General features: G+C 42.6%; 1 protein-coding gene across 1 annotated transcript in view; it reads left to right on the plus strand.

Moving 5' to 3' along the window:
• The window catches only part of LOC139340562 (uncharacterized protein KIAA2012), a 31,523-nt gene that overhangs the window by 13,982 nt on the left and 1,997 nt on the right, over positions 1-15,544 (plus strand). Inside the window, exons 13-22 of the mRNA XM_070976465.1 lie at positions 2,145-2,219; positions 7,984-8,048; positions 8,586-8,650; positions 8,715-8,946; positions 9,662-9,795; positions 9,920-10,106; positions 10,187-10,334; positions 11,682-12,067; positions 12,552-12,739; positions 13,408-13,580. Of these exons, the coding sequence (XP_070832566.1) occupies positions 2,145-2,219; positions 7,984-8,048; positions 8,586-8,650; positions 8,715-8,946; positions 9,662-9,795; positions 9,920-10,106; positions 10,187-10,334; positions 11,682-12,067; positions 12,552-12,739; positions 13,408-13,580 (1,653 nt within the window). The remainder of the gene's footprint in view (positions 1-2,144; positions 2,220-7,983; positions 8,049-8,585; positions 8,651-8,714; positions 8,947-9,661; positions 9,796-9,919; positions 10,107-10,186; positions 10,335-11,681; positions 12,068-12,551; positions 12,740-13,407; positions 13,581-15,544) is intronic.

The following is a 15,544-nucleotide window of genomic DNA, read 5'->3' on the forward strand; positions in this document are numbered from 1 at the left end:
AATAATCCAGCAACATGAAGAAGAAAGCTCACTCCTTAAATACTCCACCTCATCAGGGAGAGTGTTCACAGGTGAGTACAGGGGGTGGAGCTGGCAGCAGGTAAGGGGCTGCCCAGCCACGCCAACAGGGGCGAACAGACAGACACACACACAGGGAAAAGGGGGAGGAGACACAAAAGGAGAGACGGGAAGGCAGGATCCTAACAGAAAGTTATTGATCGTCAGATGTTTTTTTTTTTTAACTGATGTAACCGCAAATACTCAATGACAAAGCTGAGCAGCGAGGCGCTCCCTCCTCTCCTGTGCGCTCTGCTGCTCTCCCAGTTGACGCGGCACATGCAGTTCGGCCTCTCTCCGTCTTAAGTCCCTTAAGATGTGTCCTCCGTGAGTTCATAGTGACATCCACGTCGTACAGCCATGTTGTGTAAAACGCAACATGCCATGAAGAATGAACCAACACTCTGAGGGCTGTATGTTAATGAACCACCTGTCCGGTCCAGACATCTAAAACGCATTTTGAGAACCCCAAATGTGCGTTCGATAACTGACCGAGCACTACTGAAAACACCATTAAAACCACGCTGCCATCTCGTTGAAGGTGTGATATACGGCGTCATCAACCATGTTTTCAGTGGATAGCCGTTATTACCTAGCAGCCACCCATCTAGAGGGGTGTCCCCCTGAAAGACTGTAGGGATGATAGATGCCAGGATGAACAAGTCATGTGCCAACACGGGGCATACACATGGCATACACATTCGTCACCAGGCAATTTGAGTCACAGATCACCAGACATCCCTGTTTCACCTGTGTACATTCGGTCAGGTTGAGTGACCATTACGCGTGCCGAACGCACTTGCAATGTGGTCAGATGAGATACTAATCAAAATATATAAATTTAGGACTGTATGTGCTGACTCAGATAGTTGCTGTTACGGCCGCCACCATTCTTGTGTGTGTTTGTGTGTGTGTTCTTGTGCTCTCTGTGTGTTTGTGAATGGAAACAGGACTCCTCCTCCGGAAGAGGACGGTGATTGGGGAGGGGCCAGCCGGTGTCCAATCCCCTGTAAGCAGTTATCTCCTGCCGGCTACAAGAGACGTCTTAGTCTGGCAGTGTGTGGCTGGCATCTTTAGTGACCAGTCCTCGGCACAGGAGAGGTCATTTGTTGTGTGACAGATTTGTTAGAGTTTGGCTCTTTGTATCGTTTTGGCAACCAGACTCGAACCGAGCTAGGTTTAGACAGTGACTGATTTTCACATACACTTAGTTATATTGTTTGTTAGCCTCAATAGGCTTAGGGGTGCTTTTTCCCTTTGTATTTTGGTTCTTGTTTTTCATCCGAACGGTAGGCCTCACTTTTGAGGGTTTTATTTCCATTTGTTTTGTGTGGGATTTAGGTAAGCTCTCCCTTTTGGACAGTTCTCTTTTAGTTATCATTGCTTAAGCTCTCATTTTTGGAGAGTTCTCTTTTAGTTATCATTGCTTAAGCTCTCATTTTTGGAGAGTTCTCTTTTGGTTTTGATTATTTCATTTGTTTGACAAGCACCCACTTGCTCTTTTCGTTGTCTTGGCATTTTGCCTTTTTGTACAAAAACAATTTAAAAGACTTTGATTTAAATAAATAACTCATTTCAACCATTTCAATCCGGTTGTTTTTTTTGTCACTCCCCTGCCCCTAGCGAGCTGGGTTGTAACAGTAGCATTGAATCGTGGCTGTTGCTAATTATTGATCGCAGTGAAATGCCTCCTTGTGAGGTATTGGTGACGTGGGCGCACAACTCCGCCGGTTTACGAAAATCCACTTGCCCAGCAGAAATGGACCGAAAATCCAAATCCGCTGGCTGATCCTGCTGACACCTCCCCCTACTGCACCACAGCGCCCATCCTGGCATACCTCTGTACGGCTCGGTTTACCAAAATACCAAGTGCGCTGCACGCCCACCGGTGCTGCACAAAAATACCACTGTGTGGGGTGTGCACCCTGCGCCCCGCCAGCAGCAGGGACGAAAATAGAGCTCTTGATGTGAAAATTTCCATCAAGAGATCCAAAATCAGCACTCTTCATCTGGAGGAACTACTTATAGATTAGAACAAGTGTTTGAATACAGCTTTAGAACAACAACTAACTTCTTAAGTTTTTCAGTTCTCCAAGTTTTGTCTGCAGATGGAGAGAAGTCACCCTGGGTCATTGTCCTGCAGCCTGAACATACACATACAGGTCAACACACACACGAACACACACTTTATTAAATTTATTTCAATCTTTAACTTGAGAATTAACCTTGAGAATGAGTCTGTCTGTCCTTGTTTTCTCTTATTGTTGCATACTGCACCCATTTGTTCAACTCTACCATGAGTGTGTGTGTGTGTGTGTGTGTGTGTGTGTGTGTGTGTGTGTGTGTGTGTGTGTGTGTGTGTGTGTGTGTGTGTGTGTGTGTGCGTGTGTGTCTGTATGAGTCCATTTCTCAGTCTGAATCGAAAAAACACAGATAAACTCAGTTTAAAAAGTAAGTCAATTTAAGAACTAAATCCAGTGAAATAAAACAAGTGGTTCTTGCATTTGGCCCTTTGTCTGATCCATCCATCCACCCATCCATTCATTTTCCTCCATTTATCCAGGCCTGGGTTGTGGAGCAGCAACATTTTCCAGGTCCTCCTGGGGAATCTGGGCCCCTCCTGGGTGTTTTGCCAAGCAATATGATATATATGTATAATCCATCCAACATGTTCTGGGTGTAACCCAGGGTCGCCTTCCAGTTGGACGGCCTCCACATGAGGTGCCCCGCATGTATTCTGATCAGATGCCTGAACCACCTCAACTGAGTCCTTTCATGAAGGAGCAGTGGCTCTAATTGGACCACCCTCCAGATGTCTGAGCCCCTCACACTCTCCAAGAGTCTTGCCACTGAGGAGCTTCTTCACCACTATATTTGGATGAGGTTTCTCCCAAGTCTTCAAACTTTCCTTCCACCACAGACAATGTGTTGGTTGGGTTCAGGAGTTCCTCAAAGTGCACTTTGCACCTCTTGACAATATCCCCAGTCAGGGTCTGCAGTTCTCCACCCATGCTGAACACAGCCTGAGCCAAGCCCTGCTTTCCCTTTCTGAGTCATGTAATGAACTTCCAGAAAGTTCCACAGCCATTCTAGTACTCGACTGCTTCCAGAATGCCCCGTGCCAACCCTGCCAGAAAGGCCTCCTTCTTCAGCTTGATGGCCAGCTTCACCACTGTTGTCCACTTGCTGGTTCTTAGGCTGTCACTATAACAGGCTTTGAACATGGCCCACTCAGATTCCATCTGTCAAACCATTCCATGGAACCACCATGGAATACATGACAAATTCTTCCAGAGGTGGGAGTTGAAGGCATTGTGGACAGTAGTCTCTGCCAGATGTTCCCAGTTCTCCCTGACGACACATTTGGGTTGACCAAATCGGTCCAGCAGCCCTTGAATCAATTCACCACTAGGTGGTGATCGGTTGATGGCTCCGCTCCTGTCTTTGCCTGAATGTCCAAGACATTAAACCTCAGATTTGATAAGACCACAAAGTCAATCATTGAATTACGGCCTAAGGTTTTCTGGACCAAAGTACAATTATGAATGACCCTATGTTCGAACATGGTGTTTGTTATTGCCAATCCATGACTCACACAGAAATCTGACAACAGTGTCACTCAGGTTCATATCCGGCTGGCCATTCTTCCCAGTCAACCCCCTCCAGGTTTGTCCATGTGAGCGTTAAAATCCCCCAGCAAAACAACAGTGGATGGAACAATTAATGGATTTTTCTGTTGGCTTATATTCCAACTTTGCCATGGTTTATGTAATTTAGGAACTTGGATGGACCTCCATTGTCCGTCACAAAATAGATATGGGACAGGTTGAGCAAATTCAGACATAGCTTGCAACCTTGTGACAAGTTTAGATGTCATGTCCTTGGGCTTAAATTTGCTCTTTTGTAATTCTATACATTATATATAATTCAAGAATTTCAGTATGTTAGTTTAATTAGTTTCCCTTTGCAGTTTTCTTCGCATTATGTTCAAACCATCCTGTTTTTAGAGCACAATGATGAGGCCATTTTGTAGAAGAGGCAGTAAAGATTTTGTTGTTGCGTCTAGAAAAGTCTTCTTTCTGAGAGACCAAGAGAACATGAAGACAAGATGGCGCTAGGGTGCTCGGCTGGCCGTCTGTCGCTCTGCTCTGTGTTCACTGTATGTTTTGTGATTTACCTGATATGTCAAGAGGTTTCATCTCTCGTTGTTTATGACCGTCTAACCCTGCTTGAGATCGGAGGTTACTTTGATTGATTAGCTCTCCTCCATGCCTCGAGGGAATCTTAGGCGCTCTCCCCTCCATCTTGTCCCCCTAAGACGCCGGAGAAGACGTGGGAAACACGGAGGCCTCCGGGTCCGGCTCAAGGCTCACCTGAGGTCGATCCGTCTGTCTGATCGCTTCAGAGACCTGCACTCTTTGGACGTTCGGAGGAGGACGAGAGACCGATGGATCCATTTGGTGTTCCCTGATGTTCAGCGGCTGTGACAGCGTCAGCTGTTTGTTGGACCCCGATCAGCTGTTGCTGCCTCCATCCAGCTGCTATGTTCCTACCGGGAGACGCGGTGTGAACCTTTGGAATCTCCGTTCACTGAAGCATGCTCCGTCTTCATCGGATACTAGTAATCTTCACTTGGCTTTGTGGAATGTGAGATTCCACGGAGCTCCTTCCCCCTGGATGTAGCTTCTTCAGCTCCCCCCGCATCACCGGCAAAGGTAGAGGACTCAAATATTCAAATCCACCCTTGACTGCCGGCAGCCTCCAGCTGTTAATCGCTGCACCTTTGAGCTTCAACTCCTTGAGGTAAACTTCTCTGTGACTGTTCTCTGTGCGGTGGTCTATCGTCCACCGAAATTTAACAAAGACTTTATTCGGGATTTTGCTGACTTCATGTCGGGTGTCAGTCTAAATTATGATCACTTTTTAATTGTCGGCGATTTTAACATGCATGTCTGTTGTGAGACCAGGCCTCTGGTTAGAGACTTCCTCAATCTCATTGACTCTTTTAATCTCACGCAGTCTGTTTCGGAGCAGACACATGACAAGGGCCACATTTTGGATCTTGTATTGTCATATGGATTAGATGTACAGATATCCGAAATCTGTCACACTCCCCTGTCCGACCATCATCCTGTTTTGTTCTCCCTCGCAATACCTGTTGTCTCAACCACAAATTCCGCCCCCGTTCGCCGTCTTCGTACTTTTCACTCTTCTACTCCCTCGCAGTTCTCCGCTGCTTTTAAAGACTCTTTCTTATATTCTCTGGATGATCTTGGTGATCGTAGTGTCTGTATGTCTATGTTTGATTCACTCTGCAATGAGATTTTGGACTCTATCGCTCCCATGACTTTTAGGCGTGCTAAGCCACAGACTGAGCCATGGCTGAATGAGTCCACCCGTGCGCTCAGACGCGCATGTAGACAGGCGGAAAGAAAGTGGAAGAAGAACAGGTTACAAATTGATTGGGATCTCCTCCGTGACTGTCTCTTAACCTATCAGCATGCAGTGAAAGCTGCAAAAGCTGAATATTTTCCCACACTTGTTTCTGCTAATGCACACAAACCACAGGTTCTTTTTAATGTATTTGATGCTCTTGTCAATCCGTGTGATGCTGTCTGTGTTGAGCCTTCTTCATTGCTGTGTGAGGATTTCTTGCAGTTTTTTATTAATAAGATTGCTGTTCTTAGGTCCCCGCTATCTCTGTCTGTTCAGGATCCCTCAGTTCCTACAGCAAGCTCTGCGGTCTTTCAGCAGTTTGAGCCTGTTACTCTCTCCACAATCACTGAGATAGTGGAACACTTACGTCCTGCTAACTGCCCCTCTGACAGTATTCCATCCCGTTTGTTTAAGGAGGTTTTCACCTCAGTTCAGTCTTTTATTTTGCTTCTGTTAAATCAGTGTCTCAGCTCTGGGTGTGTTCCATCTTCTTTTAAACATACTATGGTGCAGCCCCTCCTGAAAAAGAAAAATCTGGATCCCTTGGTCTTGTCTAATTTTACGCCTATTTCTAAGCTTCCTTTTATTTCCAAGGTTTTAGAGAAAGTCGTTTTTAACCAACTCCAAGAATTTTTACAGAGGACCAATGTGTCTGAATTGTTTCAGTCTGGTTTTAAGTCTCTTCACTGCACCGAAACTGCTCTTTTAAAGGTTTTTAACGATCTTTTGTTAAATCTTGACTCTGGTAGCTGTGTCGTTTTAATTCTCCTCGACCCAACAGCGGCATTTGATACGGTGGATCACTCAATCCTCCTATCACACCTTGAAAACTGTGTAGGCATAAAAGGCACTGCCCTGAGTTGGTTCAGATCGTATCTCTCTGGGAGATCCTTCTCTGTACACATGGGGCAGTTTTCCTCCTCCGTGGCCCCTCTGACATGCGGTGTCCCCCAGGGGTCAGTACTGGGCCCTCTACTGTTCTCCCTCTATATGCTACCCCTGGGGTCCATTTTTAGGAAGCACGGTATACCCTTTCATTGTTTTGCGGATGACGTACAGGTGTATTTGCCAGTGAAAGCACCTACTAAAGACTCTCTGCAGGCTGTGTTGAACTGCTTAAATGATGTGAAAACATGGATGGACCTAAACTTGTTGAAATTAAATGAAAACAAAACAGAGGTTGTCCTGTTTGGCCGTCCTGACCTGGTACAGGTCCTTGCCAGCTCCCTCAACCCATTAGCACCGTACATACAACCCCATGCCAGGAATCTTGGTATTATTATTGATGGTGCTTTCAAACTGGACAAGCAGGTCAGTGCTGTGGTCAAGGCAAGCTTCTTTCAACTGAGGCTTTTGGTTAAGATTAAACCATATCTCAACAAGAGAGACCTTGAAATAGTAATCCATTCCTTTATTACTTCTCGCTTAGATTACTGTAATTCACTATCTTTGGCATTGACCAGTCTGAGCTTAACCGCCTGCAGCTCGTTCAGAACATGGCAGCTCGCCTCCTTACTGGCACTAAGAAACGCGAGCACATAACTCCAGTGCTCTCTTCTCTACACTGGCTTCCACTTAAGTACAGGATCGATTTTAAGATTCTTTTATTTGTTTTTAAATCTCTGAATGGGCTGGCCCCGGAGTACATGGCTGACCTTGTTAAACTACACCAACCCTCCAGAGCCCTTAGGTCTGCTAACCTAGTTGTTTTAGATGTTCCTCGTACTTTTTTAAAATCCAGAGGTGACCGAGCATTTGCGGTTGCAGCTCCCACTTTGTGGAATGCACTACCCCTCAGTGTGCGCACTGCAAACAGTCTCTCCACTTTTAAAGCCCGACTGAAGACGCACTTGTTCACTTTAGCTTTTGGCGGAGTATGATTACTTTTATTGGGTCTATATTTACTTTGTTTATATTTATATGCTACATGTCTCTTTTGTTGTTGTTTGTTATTGTATTGCTAGGTATTGCTTTTATTTCTCCTGCTTTGTTACTGTAAAGCACTTTGGTAGGCCACTGGCCGTTTAAATGTGCTATACAAATAAAGTTGACATTGACATTGACATTGACCAAAGACATTTAGTGAAACTCAGTGAAGAGACTCCAAAACACTTTCTTGTTCATCATAATGCACAGTTCTAATGGGAGGAGACTGTTTAGAACTGAGCCTGGAAACCTGCCTCCAGGGTGAGTGTTTCAACTCACCATTAGACAGACTGGGGAAACATGTTGGAATATGGTTAGTGTATTAAAATGCAGCAACTGAAGATAATAAAAATGACACTTACAACATAAAATAATGATTCTGTAATTTGAGGTGGTGGGGGAGGGGTTGAAGAACCTCTGATGTCATTGTGCCCTGAGAGAATGTCAGACGCTATATTTACTTTCATGTAATTGTAAGAAGCTATAAACATTTTTAGGCACTCAGTTCTTAAACTGTTCTTTATAAAATAAATAAATAAATAACTCTATTTGCAGTGTGTGCAGAGGAAGGGATGGGGCTAAACACAGATCCTGAGGGTGACATCCAGCAACATCAGTCTAGACACAAGGTGAACTGATGTTTTTTGCTTGTAATACACCTGCCAGTCAAACATGTCTGTGTCATACCTTGCATCACCTAGGCGTGAAAAAAAACATCAATCAATCATCATCATTCAATTTCACTGACTGTGCTTTCAAAATAAAACTCGCTGAGAATAAGTTCTGGTAGCGGTTGAAGTTTAGACAGTTTTCAGCACCAAAACTACTTGGTTAGATTTTGGAAGAGATCATTTCTTGCTACCATCATCAATTACTACCATCATTACCACCCCATGCTGGTACTGCAAGTCAGAATGAAATGTTGTATCTCCTATATGTGAAAATCCATGACTGTGAGTTTCAATGCTGTATCCTCGCGACGATATGCAGATATTAATAAAGTACTATGTAGTTTCAATATACAAGAAGCTGATATCTGTGTTGTGATTTTGTTTAGTACAAATTCACCATGCCATGTTGACACTATTAGACACTTGGCATCCTTTGTGTTGATAGAATATCTCTCACTTTTTGTTGAATTTTTCAAATTCTGATCCCCCAACCAGCTCTTAGATCTTCGGAGATCAAGAGAGAGCCACACACCCAGCAGCCAAACAGACCCAGGTAAAGATCTGCTGCTTATTTGATCAGAATTTCAACTTGAATGAAATTCTTCAAAATCTTTTGTTTTCTCTTCCAGTGGCTGTGGCCAAGAAAAAAACTAAGAATGCAGAGGCAGTGACAGAAACATGGAAGGCATCAAAGGAGGGTGCTAAAAAAAATGTTTGGATGCTTCCACTGAGGGAGCAGGTAGGGCAGGAGGGCCCAAGAGGAGGCAACGATGAGGCAGAAGAGGAAGACAAAGAGGGAGCCCTTGGCAGTACAGAACAGACTAGTCATTTGTCTGGATTACATCAGCCAGGGTTGGTGTAATTCACTTTTAACTTAATTATTTGGTTTCAAAGACAGAGTCGAGATGAGTGATGAGATGTGCACCAGAGACAATCATTTCATTTTGTTTGTTTTCATCAGGACTGAGTTGCCCAACATTGCTGTAATTCTTGAGCGTAGATGATTCAATCCTGTTCTTTGTAAATGCAATTGCTGTGAATTGTTACTGAATACTTTCATGGGTGAGGCAAAAGACCAGCAGTTTCACTGAGAGCTTTTTCTGTGAGTGAATGTTTCCCCATATCCCTGTCATGGGTTATTAAAGTTTCATTTAACATACTGTATGCAAACCCAATTTGACCACTCTGAGGGTCCAATCCAGTTGACAAACAATAGGCCGGCCTCTCAACCAACATTGCATCTTTCCTCATGTTGTCTTTACAGGATATAGGTTGTTTTACTGATGGCATTGCACATTGTATGATGATGTTCTTAAATTTCAATCCTACTGGACAATGAAGATACCTCTACATGGATCAGTCTCCAGTTAAATAAATGGTTGCTGTGCACCATTACACTAAAATAATTTTACTTCTTTGAAAAAAAAAAAAAAAACATGTTGAGAGTACTCCTTCACATTTGAGATGTAGCAAAACAACAGGATCTTACAGATCTGCTGACAGTGAAAAATGCTTGGTGATAAAATGGACACATGATAAATTTGGAGTTTGTCTGATTGTCCAGAGAGAAGCTGCAGTTTAAAGATGATGTATTATGCAGCAAACAGAACATCAACTCCAATGACGCAACAGTAGAGGACGCTGTGGACAAGAAATGGAAGAATACTAAGAGGAAGGATACTGAGGAAGCTACAGTAACCACAGGGTAAATTAGGAACACTCACAATCTCTTACGATATCAAAACATTATAGGAACTTTAATTAGATTTTTTAACACACTGAGTACCAAACTGCACACATACACACACCCATGTCCTCCATTTATTTAGGACAACGAATATGAAAACAGTGACAAGTGCAGAATCAGATGGACAGAAAACTCTAAGGAGAAGAAAGGAAGGAAGATGGCTGAAACAAAAGACTGGAAATGGTGCTCAATCAATGAGGAGCCAGAAACAAGAGGAGAGGACCACCAGAGATTCCACGGAGGCTCAGCACCAGTCTGCTCTCCCTTCTGTAGGAACATCTAAATCTATCTAAAGCAATGCATTACATGTGATGCTATTCAGGTTTACAATTAGTTTTCTGTCTTACAGAAAAACAAAATGACTGACAGAGAAGGAGAGAGAGAAGTGAAGATGATGAATGAGGAGAAAGAGGAGCGAGGAGAAATGATGAGGCAGAAGGAAGAGTCTGCTGGGAGGAGGAGGAGAGGAAGGCTGAAATATGAAGAGGCAGTTGTTGGTAAGGCATAACATTGCAAACATTCAGGCAAAAAACTACATGACACTGACATATTATGTGGTGGGGGGGATTCTCTTATTTCTTGTGAGAAACCTTTCTATGAAAGATGATGGGACAAACTTGTATACTCTTTGTATTATTTAATAATGAATTAGACTTAGACTTTGCTTTATTGATCCTAATTTGGGGAATTTGTTAATTTAATTAGAAGAGGTTTACAGAGCAATCAGGAATATAATACTAACCAAGTTTCTGCTCAATGGATGGAGCTCATATAGAGTTTGATAAAAGAGGTCTGAGTCTGTAACAGTCAATACTGTTATTTTATCCTGTCTCGTATGAATACTGCTTTCAGTTTGATGCAACACCAAGCAGTGGGAAGAAACTTTGCCCAAGGTTATATAGGTTGATATGAAGGCACACAAGGTGGTTGCCTACTCTGATGTGAAACACTTGGTCAGACTATACAGAATGAATGCACTATAGATAGCAGACGAGGTTCATTGAGAAGGTCATTTCAGGTCACCAAGTAAAATACAGTTCCATTATAAATTGACTTTAAAAGGGACATAATCTTTTGTTGATCCTACATTATATGCATGTACCAATAATACATTTATGACACAGATTTGATACATAGGCGAAAGGTAAGAAGAATCAAGGTAAATGTTGAAAGGGAAGAGTAATGACAGAAAGCAAAATTTTATCTATAATTTATTCATTATCAAACCACCTGCTACATCGATTGCAAAATAACCTGTATCACATGTGCAACATGTATTAATGTAATAATTGGTAAGTAAGTAAATTATTCATTTTTCAGTTGCAAATTGTTGCTCCTGTGAACAGATAAATCCATTTATTCTCATTACTGTTTTTGTTTTTTTCAGTGATTGTCATATTGTGCAAATTTACATCACAAAATCACAAAACGTCTTCTATAGAGGACTTTCAGATAACAAGAGCAAGAAAGAGGATCCACAAAAATGTTGTCATCATCGGACTCTCAGGATGCAATATGCAAAAAAAAAAGGAATTTCAATACTGTCAGTGGAGTCTAATTAACACTCTTTATCCAGAATGCATTAGAATGTTGCCATTTGTCCCTCTGGTGTGGATGTGTTTTGTGGTAGACATAAAGGCTAATGACATTATATTACCAGTGAGCCCTTTGGAGATTTGTAGGTGAACAGTTGAAAGAATAAAATTAATTTGTGAGAAAGTATTGGAGGCATCTAGTAGTAAAGTAGCCAGCTATATTTTCATGTGTGGCATGTCCTTTCTTTTGTACCCCTTTCCTGTCTTTTAAATTTCCTTTTATTTTCCTTTGCATGTATTTTCACATAGGAAACCTCAAGGACAACCTCAAGGAGAAATTGCAGGTGGAGAATAACCAGGAAGTGGAAAAAGAGCCTCACCTAAAATCCACCACAAGTCCCTCTGCAACACAAAGACACAATAACAAAACAAAAACAAATTCAGAGAAAGGCACAGACTATCTTTTCAACAATGGGGACAAATACAGCAGTGTTGGATCAGTGTGGTCACTTGGGTCCACAGCCTCTGCATCTCAGTTCAATCACAGGAGGCTGAGGAGGTCTGCTGCCTCTTCCTGCGAGGGGGCCGTGCCAGCCAGCCCAGTGGGACTTGTTTCATCGCATAGCTGCCTGTCATCATGTTCAACTGTCATGGTAATGGAGGAAAAGCTGATGCTGAACCCAGTTAAGTCAGAGGTTGGTAGGAAGCACACACACAAAATATACATTTCTTTTTCATGTGTTTGAGTTTTTGTGTGTAACCTTTTCTGATGCTGTCTGAATGGTAGTTTTTATATAAATGATTATCTAATTAGGGCAGCACAGTGGCGCAGCAGATAGTGCGTGTGCCTCACAGCAAGAAGGTTGCCGGTTCGATCCCTGGGCAGGGCCTTTCTGTGTGAAGTTCGCATGTTCTTCCCATGCTTGCGTGGGTTCTCTCCAGGTACTCCAGCTTCCTCCCACAGACCAAAAACATGCTCATTAGGTTAATTGGTGACTCTAAAATTGCCCCTAGGTGTGACTGGTTGTTTGTTTTGTGTGTTGCCCTGCGATTGACTGGCAACCGGTCCAGGGTGTACCCCGCCTCTCGCCTGTTGACAGCTGGGATAGGCTGGGATATGTATTGCCCTTCTTTTAATCAAAATAATATTGTGTGTATGTGGCTGTGTGTGTGTTTTAGTCCTCCAGGCCCAGAAAAAGTCAGGAAGAGGAGGCGACAGCTCTGCATCTGGCCCAGCAAGAAGAAAGAAAGTTGCAGGAGGTGAAGAAGAAGAGGAGGGAGCAGGAGGAAAAGGAGAGGGCGCATACAGAGGAAAAAATGAAGAATGAGCTCGAGGAGGAGAGAAGCAAAAGAGCTGAGGAACTCAGGTCCTACTTTTTCTTTATGAATACAGCATTATAAAGATCAACCCTTTAGTAGTAGTAGTGGATGAAAACAAACATTCATTTACTTTTGCAGATTGTCTTCACAGTCAGTTAAGATTAGTAATAAATTTAGATGTATATTTAGTACCATGCCCTGTACCATACCTCACTAACTCCCTCAGAGTTAGTAGAGGGCACTGCTCTAAGACCACTGCTGCTGTTTGACCAAGAGAGTACATCACAGCACACAAAATTCAAAACCGTTTTAAAGGTCCAGTGTGTAGGATTTTGTCGTGAGGTTGCAGATTGCAACTAACTGAATTGCCCTTGCTTCACCCCACCTTCTACAGTGGCTGCTAAAAATGCGTAAAAACTTTCTTTGGAGTCAGTGTTGGTTTGTCCATCGTGGGCTGCTATATAGACATGGTGTTGCAACTTAGCGGACTCCCTGGAAGAGGACTCACTCCCTGTGTAGATGTAAAGGGCTCATTCTAAGCTAATGAAAAACAAGAACTCTAATTTCCAGCTGATTAGAAATGAATGAAAACATAATTGAATATTATATCCATTTCTGCCAACAGATATCCTTAAATTCTACACACTGGACCTTAAAATGCACTCAAACTGTGAGCAGAACAGTCCCTTTATTAACATTCAATCTCTATGTCCAGACTAAAGAAACTAGCGGAAGAGGAGGAGAGGAGGGAACGTGAGGAAGAGGAGCAGGACCAAGCAAGACAGGAACAGGCACAAAGAGAAAGAGAGAGGAGGAGGAAGGAGGAGAGGAAGCGGCAGATGGAACGACTCCAGAGAATGAGAGAAGAGGAGGAACAGAGGAGGAAAGGTGAGTGAGAGCAGGGAAAAAAGGGAGAGGAATTAAAAAGAAAGAGCAAGAGGAAGGAAGTGTGTGAGGAGAGAGGAGAAAGAAAAATTACGTGTATGTATGGAGACTCAGTAGAGTCAAATAATAAATAAATAAGACATTGTGAAATACATAATGATATAACTTTTTAATTTTTAGATATTTAATTGCATTAACTTAAGCAGCTACTTTAATATATTATAACTTATATTTTATAACTTCATTTCACAATGCCATTTTCCCAGGTACCATACCACACCATTTTATTCCATAAAGCCACTTCATGCAAAGTCTTTATGTCTCAATCAAGGTAAAAAGGGCAGAGCCAGTTATTAGATGTGACTCCACGTAATCATTCAGACCAAACAAACAGCCAACCACATATTTTCATTATTTTGGGGGGTTGGATGGCAGTAAGGCAGGGCAACCCTATAAATGCAAAAGTCTGTCCCTGACTCATTGAGTGATTAAGTTACAGCATTGGTTGGTGAAGTGTTGGAGTTTTCTCATTGCTGTTTTAAAGTGAATAATGATAATGCGTCCTGAATTACGTCCTCCTGAGGCTTTTAATCTTTGTATATTCTCCCATGAGACACTGTGGCACTATCCACAGATGACGCATGAGTATTTTCTGAAATGCCTGGGGGCTTACATATAAACTGTCAGGCTATGGCTCAAAGCAGGACTCAGATGCAGAGACTCGTTCACAAGTTCTGACTTTATTAGCAAAGTCTTGAACAAAGCTCTGGGCAGAGTGAGAAAACAACGAGGCTATGAAACTACCTGACGCGTGATCTTTCCTAGGGGAAATCACACGGCTATGAAACATTAACAAAGAAACAAAAGAAACCAAAACAGTCTATGAAAGATTAACAAACAGAAATCGCTCCAAAAGGGAGGATAATCTAATGAACTAGCATCTACAACAAAGAGCAAAAAAAACACTCCAATGGGAGGAATAAACAGGATAAACAAAACAAAACAATACAAACTACAACAAAAAATCACTCGAATACGAGGAAAGGCCTATGTCAGAATAACTAAGAATACTAAGGGCAAGTGACCTGAAACAAGAGGAGAGTTACTTTTCAAAATAAAACAGGAAATGACAAGACAAAAACCCAAGACAAGACAATACCTCACTGCGGTGTGACATAAACATCCTGCGAAGAAGCAAGAAGTCAATGAGTATTACCAGAAGAATGCCAAAGACCAAACATGGCTACACGCTATGCAGGTTGGTCTATTGATTAATTTGGACACACACACACACACACACACACACACACACACAATCCCAATTTGCATTTGTATAGCTTGCAGCAGTGTTGTGCCTGAACGCGTTCATTGAACGATAGTTCAGTAACTCGTTCATATTTTAGGCGAACGTGAACTGAACGTACTGTATTACTGCCTGATGAACGTTACTGTGAACTCGTTCGTTCTGGTGTCTGTGAACGGCACGCTCTCTCAGTTTAACTTCGTTCAATAGGGTGCCAGATTTCTATACAGCCTTCCAGGTGAAAACCCGGCTAAAACACACCGTAAACAGGCCTTAATATGTAGGGGGAAAAAACACCCAATCTGACAACACCAGCCACCACTGTTGCATCGCCGCATGCGTCATCAAAACAAAAACCAGCATGTAGACAACAACGCAGGGTGGAGGCGTCGTATGATCATTTAAACGAGTTTTATGACAAGTTCGGTGAGGATGGGAAAAATCTTAAATTTCTGTGCAAACATTGCCCACCGGCTTTCAAAAAGAAAATCCGCACTTCAGTCACATGGGGTGAAAGCTTCAGCTGCTACTAGTGTAGACTGAATGGACAGCAACAAAGCCTTAAAGCAGCAATGGGCAAATGCTGTTCCCTCAATGCTAATGTAAACCCTGGTTAGATAAGGATTCAAAATTGGATATGAAGATGAAATCTGATACACAGTTA

The sequence above is a fragment of the Chaetodon trifascialis genome, chromosome 12 (assembly GCF_039877785.1).
Source record: "Chaetodon trifascialis isolate fChaTrf1 chromosome 12, fChaTrf1.hap1, whole genome shotgun sequence".
Classification (NCBI taxonomy): domain Eukaryota; kingdom Metazoa; phylum Chordata; class Actinopteri; order Chaetodontiformes; family Chaetodontidae; genus Chaetodon; species Chaetodon trifascialis.